At 48.4% G+C, this 13,911-nt stretch overlaps 1 protein-coding gene across 7 annotated transcripts in view; it reads right to left on the reverse strand.

Annotated features, from left to right (window-relative positions):
• Positions 1-13,911, reverse strand: part of RFTN1 (raftlin, lipid raft linker 1) — a 129,951-nt gene that overhangs the window by 65,575 nt on the left and 50,465 nt on the right. For all 7 annotated transcript variants that reach the window (XM_065587052.1, XM_008170495.4, XM_005297035.5 and 4 more), the window contains one exon: positions 10,588-10,696. In XM_065587052.1, the coding sequence (XP_065443124.1) occupies positions 10,588-10,696 (109 nt within the window). The remainder of the gene's footprint in view (positions 1-10,587; positions 10,697-13,911) is intronic.

Genomic DNA, 13,911 nt, shown 5'->3' on the forward strand with positions numbered 1-13,911 from the left:
GTTATACCTACAATACAGATGTGATTGAAGGATTTTCTTGGGCTTCTTGTTTTGTTTTCAAGTAAAGAGAACATATGCTCACATCATGTCTCAGTGTCTTTCAAGTGAAATATCCTGTTTTTCTTTAATCGATCAAAACTTTTTTTTGTTTTTTGCTTCTTATAACTGCCAATGTTTGTTCAAGACCTATGGCTATACCAAGCAGAATTTCCCCTGCATTTTCCAGGAACAAATAGTCCAGTTGTGTGCAATGTGATGGTTAGTGTCTGGAGTGAAGCAGAGAGTTAACTGAGGATAGACACTATCAAAGATGTTCCTTTGCGCAAAGTCAATGTTAATCACCCTCGTTCAGCATTGCATAATAAAACTCATAGAGAAATTAAGTTACTGGAAAAAAATCTCCACTCCAAGAAAAGTCACTGGTAAGTCAAAAGGTAGTAGGAATCCACATGACTGAGGATCTGAATATTCAATAATTATAAATTAAATAGTTTGTATTGTGTTTCATGGTTTGGGGAGATTACTGGTGGCGTTCTATTTTTAAAACAACCAACAACCCTGTGCCACCCTGGCATCCCCATATTCACTGTCATATAATTTTGCAATGTTTTATACGAAGTATGCCTTGTGAGGTATCATTCTAAAAGTCTTGATCTGCTAGACATTAATATCTCATTCGTTTGTATGTGCTATCATTGTATTTGAAGTTATGAAGTTTGGCTACATATGTGATACTGAAACATGTGAGGTTGAGAACACCCACAAACAGCCTTTCAGGTACAACAATAAAAAGGCCAAACAATGTTGATGGCTTATTGAGGACTATAGCAGGATGGTTACCTGCTCCTGCCCTGAGGGGTTTAAAACTGCCCTGGAGGAGGGCTGTGGAAGGGCTGCAGCTCTAAAAGCTGGACTGATTGGGGAAGCAGTCACAGCTGGGCCACGCCCCAATCAGGCCACAGCTGGCCTTATATAAAAAGGCTGTGAGCCAGAGGCCAAGCAGTCTCTCTCTGCTTTCAGAGAGAGAAGGGCCTGGCTGCAGGGAGCTAAGACAGAGTACCTGGGTGGAGCAGGGCTGGGGAAAGGCTGAGGAGCTCGGAGCTCCAGCCTGGATAGCCCCAGGCTGTGGCCTAGTAGGAGGCCAAGGGGTACTGGGGGTTGCAGAGGGCAGCCCATAGGTAGGCCAAGGCAGCAGGTCCAAACCCAACCTTGCCTGTGATGAGTGGCCTGTACTGCAGTCTGCCCCAGGGAGTGGGGGCTAGTTGGTGACTGGCAGTGGCCTTATTCTGAGGCGAGGTAAGGATACTGGGTGGGGGTTCCCTGGGAAGGGGAGACCCTAGTACTGAGGGGTGTACTGCCAGGGGGCAGCACCCCAGATAAAAGGGCACCGGGGTCTGAGAGGGACACAGGGTCAGAGGACAGGCGGATCACTGGCCTGCAGGGGGCGCTTCAGGATGCTGGAAGAGCTAATTCCTGAGACGACCAGCAGGAGGTGCCGCAGGGGTGAGTCTGACCTTCTACATGGACATACACACAAGCACAAGGATTACCCCAGGAACTCTGTACAATAGAAACCTCTCAGAGATAGCACTACACAATGGGAACTGTTTGACCCAGGGCACAGAAAAAGAGCTTTCCAGCAAACTGGAATAAGATATAAAAGGGGGAAGTGACATCATGACTGGACCTCACTCTCCTCACAACACAACACCTGAAAGTCTGGAGGAAAAAAGACTGAACCGGGGGGAGGGGAGTGCTGGTCCCTGGCAGGAAGGAGGGAAGCCTGCCTTTGTATGCAAAAGCTAATCTGCTTGTACTATCTAACTGATTTAAATCCTAACTAGTACATTAGGCTTATATTGTGGTTTTGTTTTATTTCTTATGGTAATCTACTTTGATCTGTTTGCTATTATTTATAATCACTTAAAATCTATCTTTCTGTAGTTAATAAACCTGTTATGTTTCATCTTAACCAATTTGTTTTTGAGTGAGGTGTTTTAAGGAAAAATCTCAGCTCGGTTAACAAGGGCTTGTGCATTGTCCCCCTCACATTGAGGGAGGGGCGGATTGGGTAATAAATTCATACTGGTCAAATTTTGACCAGGGTAGGACGGTACAGCTCCAGGGTCCTAGGTTGGGGAGCTGGGGGTATTTTGGCTGTAGATTCTCTATTGTTGGTTCATGCAGTGGCTGGCCAGAGCATTCATGAACACAGCTGGGCATGGCACCAACCAGTGGATGTTGGTGTGAGCGCAAGCTTGAGAACTTTGCAGCTTGTCACAACGTCACAGTGTGAGCGGGAAGTCAGATTGGTAAAACAGAGGGCTCAGCTGCACCCCAGTTCCAGGTGGCACCCCAGAGGGGACCAGTCACAAACCCCACCATCAATTGCTTACATTTTTATCCTGATTCCTTTGAATGAGAACTTATTGGTTTTTTTAATTGATTTGGTTTTAAAAAAAGACGGTTACTCACCGTTGTAACTGTTGTTCTTCGAGATGTGTTGCTCATATCCATTCCATTAGGTGTGCGCGCGCCGCGTGCACGATCGTCGGAGAATTTTCTACCCTAGCAACACCGGCGGGTCGGCTGTGGAGCCCCCTAGAGTGGCGCCTTCATGGCGTTGAATATATACCCCAGCCGACCCGGCGCCCCCTCAGTTCCTTCTTGCCGGCTACTCCGACAGTGGGGAAGGGGGGCGGGTTTGGAATGGATATGAGCAACACATCTCGAAGAACAACAGTTACAACGGTGAGTAACCGTCTTTTCTTCTTCGAGTGCTTGCTCATATCCATTCCATTAGGTGACTCCCAAGCCCAACTTAGGTGGTGGGGTCGGAGTGAGACATTGCTGTGTGCAAAACCGCTGATCCGAAAGCAGCATCGTCCCTGGACTGCTGCACTAGTGCATAGTGAGCTGTAAATGTGTGGACTGATGACCAAACCGCAGCTCTACAAATGTCCTGGATCGGAACTTGCGCCAGGAAAGCCGTCGAGGAAGCTTGGGCCCTCGTGGAGTGAGCGGTGAGGTGCGGTGCTGAGACACCTGCCAGGTCATAGCAAGTCCGGATGCAAGACGTAATCCAGGAGGATAGGCGTTGTGAGGAGACCAGTGAGCCTTTCATTCGGTCGGCCACTGCAACGAAGAGTTGCGTCGTCTTTCTAAAGTGCCTTGTGCGGTCAATATAGAAAGCCAGGGCCCTGCGTACGTCCAGAGAATGCAAACGTTGATCCTGGCGAGTAGCATGTGGTTTAGGATGAAAGACCGGGAGAAATATATCCTGGTTGATATGAAATGGAGAAACCACCTTAGGGAGAAAGGCAGGATGTGGACGAAGCTGCACTTTATCCTTATGGAAAACTGTGTAAGGGGGCTCGGATGTAAGCGCCCTGAGTTCAGAAACGCGCCTTGCTGAGGTGATGGCTACGAGGAAGGCTGTCTTCCAGGATAGGTACAAAAGTGAACAGGTGGCCAGTGGCTCGAATGGAGGACCTGTGAGCTTGGAGAGAACCAGGTTGAGGTCCCACGTCGGAACGGGCTGACGTTGTTGTGGGTACATCCGGTCTAAGCCCTTGAGGAATCTAACGACCATCGGGTTAGAGAATACCGAGGACGCGAGTTCTCCTGGGTGAAAGGCTGATATAGCGGCCAGGTGAACTCTAATTGAAGATATCGCCAACCCTTGCTGTTTTAGGGAGAGGAGATATTCCAATATGAGAGGAATAGGTGCCTGTAACGGGGACGTGGCTCGTTGTTCGCACCAACAGGAGAACCGCTTCCACTTGGCCGAGTACGTGGCTCGTGTTGAGGGCTTCCTACTGCTCAACAGAATCTGTTGGACCGAGAGTGAGCATTGTTGCTCTGCCTGGGTGAACCATGAAGCAGCCACGCCGTGAGGTGAAGAGATTGCAGGTCGGGGTGACGCAGCCGGCCGTGGTCCTGAGAGATGAGATCTGGACATAATGGAAGCGGGATCGGTGTCTGAACCGAGAGTTCCAACAGTGTGGTGTACCAATGTTGTCTCGGCCATGCTGGAGCGACCAGAATTACCTGTGCCTGGTCTCTGCGCAATTTGAGCAGTACCTTGTGGACCAGAGGAAACGGAGGGAAGGCATAAAACAGGTGGTCCTTCCAGGGAAGGAGAAACTCATCCGAGAGGGAGCCCGGAGCTCGACCTTGCAGGGAGCAGAACACGTGGCACTTCCTGTTGTCTCGAGATGCAAACAGGTCTATCTGGGGAAACCCCCACTTCTGGAAAACGGAATGTATGATGTCCGGACGGATAGACCACTCGTGCGTCTGAAAGGACCTGCTGAGTCGGTCCGCTAAAGTGTTCTGGACTCCAGGGAGGAACGATGCCGTGAGATGGATTGAGTGGGTGATGCAGAAGTCCCACAGGCGAATGGCCTCTTGGCATAGAATTGACGAACGTGCTCCTCCTTGCTTGTTGATGTAAAACATGGCCGTGGTGTTGTCGATGAGAACTAACACACAGCGGCCACGTAGGAGATTGAGAAATGCCTGGCACGCCAGGCGCACCGCCATCAGTTCCCGAACATTGATGTGCAGGGCTAGCTGGGATGCAGTCCACAGGCCCTGGGTATGGTGTTCGTTGAGATGGGCGCCCCAACCCAGAGATGAAGCGTCTGTGACCAGGTGCAGAGAGGGTTGTGGGGCGTGAAATGGCATCCCCTCGCAAACCACATTGTGATCTAGCCACCAGGTGAGGGAGGTCAGGACCGAGTTCGGGACCGTGACCACCATGTTCAGGCTGTCCCGATGTGGGCGGTATATCGATGACACCCAGGTCTGGAGTGGGCGAAGCCGAAGTCTGGCATGCCTGGTTACGTACCTGCAGGAAGCCATGTGACCCAGCAGGGTGAGGCACGACCTCACCGTGGTAGTTGGGAAGGCCCTGAGCCCTTGAATGAGGCTCGTGATGGTACAAAAGCGGTTGTCTGGCAGGATGGCTTGTGCACGTCTGGAGTCTAGGACTGCGCCGATGAATTCTATTCTCTGGGTAGGTTCTAGAGTGGATTTGTCCTTGTTGAGTAGGATGCCCAACTCGTTGAATGTGTGCACTATTATGTGGACGTGAGCTCGAACTTGCTCTTTGGTGCGACCGCGTACCAGCCAGTCGTCTAGGTACGGGAACACCTGTATCCCTTGCCGACGAAGGTACGCTGCCACGACAGCCATACATTTCATGAACACTCTTGGGGACGAGGATAGGCCGAAGGGAAGGACTGCAAATTGATAGTGCACTTTGCTTACCACGAATCGCAGGAAGCGTCCGTGAGGCGGGTAAATTGCGATATGAAAGTATGCGTCTTTCATGTCGAGGGCGGCGAACCAGTCTCCAGGATCGAGGGAAGGGATAATGGCCCCCAAAGAGACCATGCGGAACTTCAACTTTACTACGAATTTGTTGAGTCCGCGCAAGTCCAAGATGGGTCGCAGACCTCCTTTGGACTTGGGGATCAGGAAGTAACGGGAATAAAATCCCCTGCCCCTTAACTCTACTGGAACCTCCTCTATGGCCCCCATAGCAAGGAGCGTGGAAACCTCCTGTATAAGAAGTTGCTCGTGAGAAGGGTCCCTGAAGAGGGACGGGGAAGGGGGGTGGGAGGGGGGAATTGAAGAAAACTGGATAGCGTATCCCCTCTCCACCGTGCGAAGGACCCAACGGTCCGAAGTTATAAGGGACCAAACACGGTGGAAGTGGGAGAGGCGATCCCGAAAGGAGGGGGCTGGATCCTGGGGGATGACTGGGGCGCCGTCCTCGACCGCACCTTCAAAAGTTCTGCCTGGGGCCTGCGGGTGGCCTTGGTGGCCCTTGGTTCTGACCGGGTTGAGGGCCGGTCCACCTTCGTCTACCACCTCGCCCTCGCCTCCGGGCAGAGTCCTGTCTCTGACGAGGTGGGGGGGGGGTAGAAGCGCTGAGGCTGAGGCCTAAATGGCCTGCGCTGAGGACCCGCAACATGCATCCCCAGGGAACGCATGATTGTCCTGGAGTCCTTGAGGCTCTGCAGGCGAGAGTCCGTCTTCTCCGAGAACAACCCCTGTCCTTCAAAGGGCAAATCCTGCAGGGTTTGTTGCAATTCGGGGGGCAAACCCGAAACTTGGAGCCAGGAGGTCCTTCGCATAGCGATACCCGAAGTCAGGGTTCTCGCAGCCGAGTCCACTATGTCCAAGGAGGCCTGTAAGGAGGTCCGAGCCACCTTCTTACCCTCCTCTACCAAGGCCCCAAACTCCTCCCTGGACTCTTGGGGAACCAATTCCTTGAACTTCCCCATAGAGTTCCAGGAATTAAAGTTGTAGCAGCTCAGGAGCGCCTGTTGGTTAGCCGCTCTAAGTTGCAGCCCTCCGGCTGAATAAACTTTACGGCCAAACAAATCGAGGTGCTTAGCCTCCTTCGATTTGGGCGCTGCGGCCTGTTGACCGTGGCGCTCCCTTGCATTCACTGATGCCACCACCAGTGAACACGGCTGGGGATGGGTATACAAGTACTCGTAGTCTTTGGAGGGGACAAAGTACTTTCTTTCCACCCCTCTCGCTGTGGGTGGGATGGAGGCAGGAGTTTGCCATATCGTAGTGGCATTAGCCTGGATCGTGCGGATCAGGGGTAACGCCACTCTTGATGGGGCATCCGCCGCGAGGATATTTACAATGGGGTCCTGCACCTCCACTATCTCCTCCGCCTGTAGGTCCATATTACGGGCCACCCTACGTAAGAGGTCCTGATGAGCCCGAAGATCTATTGGGGGTGGACCTGTGCACGACGTGCCCGCCACTGCCTCATCCGGAGAGGAAGAGGAAGATGCCTCCGGTGGTAAGGGATCCAAGGGAGGGTCCTGGTCTCCCTGCTCCTGGGCCGGAGCATCACCTGCCCTTGGGTCCAGGACGTCAGGTGGTGCGGACACGGAAGCCTCCATGCCCCCTGGCGGAGGGTGAGAGATGGTGGACTCTGGGGCCCTTCTATCGGAGTGACCCGAGCGAGAGGTTGAAGTTATTGGAGCCCCTTGCGCCTGATGGTACGCCCACGGGGTCCAGAACGACCAGTGAGATGGGCCATGAGCAGGGTCCTCTGCTACCTCCTGCCAATGGCCTATGTCTTGCTCCTCGGCTTGCCCCTGAGGGGGGTATGCCGATCTCGATATGTCCTCAGAGGAGCAAGACACCGATCTCGATGGCCATGGCGGTGCCGAGTGCGCCGAGACGAATCCCGTGGGATACGGTGCCGCACGGTGCCGGTCTGGAGATGTTCTATCTCTACGCGGTGCCGGCGATCGGTGCCGAGATCGCGATCGGTGCCGATGACCTCGCCGGTGCCGGGAGTCGGATCTGGACCTGGACGATGACCTGGACTAGGCCCGGTGCCGGGAGCGGCCTCTCGACGTCGAGCATCGATCGCATCGGTGCCGAGAACTACGTCTCGATGTCGATCGGTGCCGACGATCATAGCGGTGCCGAGACGTAGAGCGGTGCCGCGACGATGATCTTGGCCGCGAGTACGACCGGTGCCGAGGTGATATCCGGCGCCGGGACTGCGAGCGGCGTGGGGACCTGCTTCGGGACCTGGACCGGTGCCATGGTTCCAGCCCTTGCGATGGAGGGCGCATCAAGGCAGGTTTCCCCCTAGATTGGACCGGACGAGTCAACGGTGCCGACGGTGCCGGTGGTTGGGGCGGTGCCGGCTCCGTGAGAGCGATCAAGTCTCTCGCCATCGCGAAGGTCTCTGGGGTCGACGGGAGGCACTGTATCACCGCCGGTCGCGGTGGTGACCCTGTCTGCACCGGACTCAACGGCCTCGGAGCCGGAGTCGACGGTGCTGGAGGCACCTGTTTCCGGTGCTCCACAGGCGGACGCGGCTCTACCCCCGGCACTGGGGGAGCCGGCGTCTTCGGCACGGAGGTCCCCGTCTTATGGGAGTTTTTATGTCCCGGGGATAATGAACGGCGCCGAGGCACTTGCTGTGAGTGCGGTGCCGACGAGGTCCGGTGCCGTGGAGGCTTGTCCGACGCCACTCGCGTGGTCGGAATGGTTGGTGCCGCCGGGGCACTGCGCACCGAGGTGCTAGGTGCCGGGGCCTGACGCGCTGATGGAGCGTCCGGGCTAAGTGCCGCCTCCATAAGGAGTTGCCGGAGCCGAAAGTCCCGCTCCTTCTTGGTCCTCGGTCTGAAGGCCTTACAGATCTTGCACTTATCTGTTTGATGGGACTCTCCCAGGCACTTCAGACACGAGTCGTGCGGGTCACTCGTTGGCATAGGCTTAGCGCAGGAGGCGCACTGCTTGAAGCCGGGAGCCTTGGGCATGAGCCCGGCCACGCGGCCGGGGGAAAAAGGGGGAGACAACCCCCTTAATCCCCTTTGACTATATAACAACTATTAACAAGTGAATAACCAACTATTTAACTATAAACAACTAGAACTACTATAACTGTGAATAACTGAATAAGCTAGGGAGAGTGGAGAACAGCTACGCCGCGCTCCACAGTTCCAACGACCGTCAGGGGCGGTAAGAAGGAACTGAGGGGGCGCCGGGTCGGCTGGGGTATATATTCAGCGCCATGAAGGCGCCACTCTAGGGGGCTCCACAGCCGACCCGCCGGTGTTGCTAGGGTAGAAAATTCTCCGACGATCGTGCACGCGGCGCGCGCACACCTAATGGAATGGATATGAGCAAGCACTCGAAGAAGAATCTTTTTTATCCTGAAAAGCAATGGACCTTTTTGTTGTTCAATTTAGTTAATATGACAATTAATTCCCACTCTCAAACAAGTAATTTTTCTCCTCTCCTCCTGGACTAGTTATACACGAAAGTGTAGAGATTTTCACATTGTTTTTAATCAGATACAGATGGTGAGACAACATGCACCTGACAGTAATGTTTTCAAAGAACTTCAAATTCTACTACGTCAAATAATCTCCAAAAATGAATGACATACACAACACTAAATATACACTTTTATATATCAAAATGTAAATGATTATCTTTCCAAAAGGTATTTGTATAACCCAATAATCAAGTGAATTCAAGCAACAGAAAGATCTCTGAAGACAGCATGGAAAAAAACATTCCAGAAACTTAAACCTTTTTTATTTGTGGCGTATTTGTGCATGCACAGGTATGTGGCTCTTGACCATCATTTTGCTTTCATGTTAGCCACACTCCTTTACCGGAATTGTGGGCATTGACGTATTACTACTGGTGATAGCTGGTCACAGCATATCAGGCTTCTATGTAGCACAGCTCATAGAGCTGAAGAACGAATTTAAACATATTGAGACCGATTCTCCACTGCATTACTTCAGGTTTACATAAGTGTGACTAAAATAACAGAAGTTAGTTCTGAAAAACTTCAATACATCCAACCCATAAATTCAGATTCAGATCCAAACTTTCCCAAAATAAAGTGTTTAGATTTTGGTTTGAGCCTGTATCTAAAATTTATAACCATACCTGTATTACAAGATGAATAGTCACCCTCTCTTGGGTTTTCTCTTTCAGAATGTTACACACTCCCAGAAATCACTCCTGTTAGATTTGAACTTCAGAGGAGTATGGGGCTAATATTTAGCTTTCCTAACTACTTACCACAATTAAAATGTAAATATTTTGTCATTGCTTTTTAATAATTTATTTCAAGACCCAATAACAGAGGATGTATAATCTGAACCATGAACAATGAAATGGTGTTCACTAAACTGGATTTAATCGGATCAATTTACAAATTAATTAAATTATATGCTATCACAAGTAGTAGGAAAAAGGCTACAAATCACAATTAAGAGTATTCTCTTTAAATTCCTCAGCATGAATCACCGTTTGTGAAAACCAGTACTTTTCTGGGTGGCAAAGGGTTTGATTGAGCTATCTAACTTTACTTGATGCTGAAATATAGCTTAAAACAATACTCCCCAAGCCCATTCAGCCCCCAGTCCTGCTCCGCCTCCGGGTCCAGCTCCACCCTCATTCCCTCTCTGCCTCCAGCCCAGCTCCAACCCCAGCCTCTGCTCCTCACTGCCCCCAGGCTGGCTCTGTCCTCATTCCCTCTCCAGCCCCAGCTCTGCTGCTGAGGAAGCCTTGGCTGTGCAGTAAAAGGGGGAAGGGCACAGACAGATTCCGTTACTGGTAAGGGGGGAACTTGACTGAAAGTTTGAACACATCTGGCTTAAAATAATTCTATGTAAGGACAACTCTGGGAAATAATGAGCCTCTTTATCTACAGTATTATCCAAGTTTTAAACTCAAATAATTCCAAACAATTGGCACCAAGACGGAAATATTATTTTAGCTGAGACTGTGCACAACAGTCAATGACAGTGCATGGATAGATTGTACAGTGGTAAAACAAGTTCATTAACATCTACTTGAGTCACTATAACGAGAAGATGCTATCCAGATATTGGAATCATAGAAGAGTAGCAAACTTTACTGAAGCCTTGTTAATATTTGAAATATACAGAACGCAGGGAGGAGGAGGAGGAAAGATAAACTTGCAGTGGCTATTTGCCCTGATGGACACAACTAGCAGCAGTTATTAGGTGTGTTGTATCCTTTTCAAGTTGTTTTCCTTATACTTACTTTCTCAATAAAATCTGGTATCTTTTTTGTGTCCGAGAGTTGGTCCAAGGAGGAGCAGCATTCTAGCTCCAGTGTGTATCCTTCACTGTGAACATCACTTTCCACAGATCTGAGGAGACAGAAAACACAAGTAGAGCTTTTAAAATTAGATCCCCAAAAATCCTTACGTATTTATTCTTAATAAAGTTTGGTTCCATGTAGAACTAGCATTCAGTCAAATCTTGGGTCCCAGCACATGTTACACAGAACCCAACTCAGCTTCATAGCTCAGGTGAACCCGCAGCTTCAGAGACCTATGTATTACCTAAGGAGGGAAGCTATCCCCAAATGATGGCTGGGTTATGCCTAAGTGGCTGCCTAATCCCTTCATCTTCCCAAGGTATCATGCCCCAGCTAGGGTCTTCAGAATGATATTGGGGAGGCAGAAATATGCATGTGCCTCTTGGACTGTGGAGGGGACAGGTTCCACCCCGATGGATTGACAGTGGATCTGAACCCACACAGATAAGTATAATTGGCCTGCTTTACCAGGCTCCCCCTTCTCTGCACGTATAAAAGTGAGAGAGCCAGGCATCACAGATCTAACAGAGGGACAGAGCTAAAAGGAGTGTTTTATGGGCAGTGATTTATTTGTAGGTTAAAGTAGGGAAAGCCCTTCCATCATCGCCTATCTGGCTCCAAGAACCAGATTTTGCCTCCTTTTAGGAAGAGTCAACAGTTTATTAATGTGTCTTAAACAAAAAATCAAATAACTCAGGACATTCCACATTTTAAAAAAACAAGAATGGTGATTGACTTTACAGAATAAGGGCTATAAAAATGTGTCATTTTCTGAGCAAATCATGGAGTCAATCTGAGTAGGTAAGAAATATTTTCCAGCCCACGCAACATAATAAATAAATAATACATAAAACTTTTCATCCATGGATCTTAAAGCATTTTACAAACATCAAATAAGTCTCATAATACCATTCTGAAATAGTCACTAATATCTCAGCTTTATAGTTGGTTAAACACAGACAAAGAGACCCCAGTTTTGCAACTCTTACTCCCACTGTGTTAATTAGATCACTAAGAACATAAGAACGGTCATACTGGGTCAGACCAAAGGTCCATCTAGTCTTGCGACAGTGGCCAATGCCAGGTGCCCCAGAGGAAATGAACAGAACAGGTAATCATCAAGTGAACCCCTATCGCCCATTCCCAGGCAAACAGAGGCTAGGGACACTATCCCTGCCCATCCTGGCTAATAGCCATTGATGGACCTATCCTCCATGAACTTATCTAGTTCTTTTTTTTTTAACCCTGTTATAGTCTTGGCCTTCACAACATCCTCTGGCAGGTGTTCCACAAGTTGACTGTGCGTTGTGTGGAAAAAATACTTCCTTTTGTTTATTTTAAACCTGCTGCCTATTAATTTCATTTGGTGACCCTCTAGTTCTCCTGTTATGAAAAAGAGTAAATAACACTTTCTTATTTACTTTCTCCACACTAGTCATGATTTTATAGACCTCTAGCATATTCCCCCCTTAGTCATCTCTTTTCCAAGCTGAAGAGTCCCAGTCTTATTAATCTCTCCTCATATGGAAGCCATTCCATACCCCAATCGTTTTTGTTGCCCTTTTTTGAACCTTTTCCAAGTCCAATATATTTTTTTTGAGATTGGGCAACCACATCTGCATGCAGAATTCAAGATGTGGGGGTACCGTGGATTTATAAAGACGCTACATGATATTTTCTGTCTTATTATCTGTCCCTTTTTTAATGATTCCCAACATTCTGTTCCTTTTTTTGACTGCCGCTGCACATTGAGTGGATGTGACTCCAAGATCTCTTTCTTGAGTGGTAACAGCTAATTTAGACCCCATCACTTTAGATGTATAGTTGGGATTATGTTTTCCTATGTGCATTACTTTTCATTTATCAATATTGAATTTCATCTGCCATTTTGTCACCCAGTTTTGTGAGATCCTTTGGTAGCTCTTCGCAGTCTGCTTGGGACTTAACTATCTTGAGTAGTTTTGTATCATCTGCAAATTTTGCCACCTCACTGTTTACCCCTTTTTCCAGATCACTTATGAATATGTTGAATAGGACTGGTCCCAGTATAGACCCCTGGAGGACACCACTATTTACCTCTCTCCATTCTGAACACTCACCATTTATTCCTACCCTTAATTTCTTATCTTTTAACCAGTTACCAAACCATGATAGGATCTTCCCTTTTATCCCGTGACAGTTTACTTTGCTTAAAAGCCTTTGGCGAGGGATCTTGTCAAAGACTTTCTGAAAATCTAAGTACACTATATCCACTGGATCCCCCTTGTCCACATGCTTCCTGACCTCCTCAAAGAATTCTAGTAGATTGGTGAAGCATGATTTCCCTTTACAAAAACCACATTGACTCTTCTCCAACAAATTATGTTCATCCATGTGTCTGACAATTTTGTTCTTCACTACAGTTTCAACCAGTTTGCCTGGTACTGAAGTCAGGCTTACCGGCCTGTAATTGTCGAGATCACCTCTGGAGCCCTTTATAAAAATTGGTGTCACATTAGCTATCCTCCAGTCCTTTGGTACAGAACCTGATTTAAATGATAGATTACAGACGACAATTTCACATTTGAGTTTCTTCAGAACTCTTGAGTGAATATCATCTGGCCCTGATAACTTATTACTGTTTAGTAGGGCTGTCAAGCAATTAAAAAAATTAATTGCAATTAATCGCTCTGTTAATAATAGAATACCATTTATTTAAATATTTTGGGTGTTTTCTACATTTTCAAATACATTGATTTCAATTACAACACAGAATACAAAATGCACAGTGCTCACTTTATATTTATTTTTGATTACAAGTATTTACACTGTAAAAAAACAAAAGTAGCAGCATTTTTCAATTCACCTACAAATACTGTAGTGCAATCTCTTTATCATGAAAGTTGAACTTACAAATGTAGAATTATGTACAAAAACCTGCATTCAAAAATAAAACAATGTAAAATTTTAGAGCCTGTAAGTTCACTCAGTCCTACTTCTTGTTCAGCCAATCACTCAGACAAACATGTTTGTTTACATTTGCAGGCGATAATGCTGCCCGCTTCTTATTTACAATGTCATCTGAAAGTGAGAACAGGCCTTCTCATGGCATAGTTGTAGCTGGCATCGCAAGATATTTACGTGCCAAATGCGCTAAAGATTCATATGCCCCTTCATGCTTCAAGCACCATTCCAGGGGACATGCGTCCATGCTGATGACGGGTTCTACTCAATAACAATCCAAAGCATTGCATACTGATGTATGTTCATTTTCATTATCTGAGT

The sequence above is a fragment of the Chrysemys picta genome, chromosome 2 (assembly GCF_011386835.1).
Source record: "Chrysemys picta bellii isolate R12L10 chromosome 2, ASM1138683v2, whole genome shotgun sequence".
Taxonomy (NCBI): domain Eukaryota; kingdom Metazoa; phylum Chordata; order Testudines; family Emydidae; genus Chrysemys; species Chrysemys picta.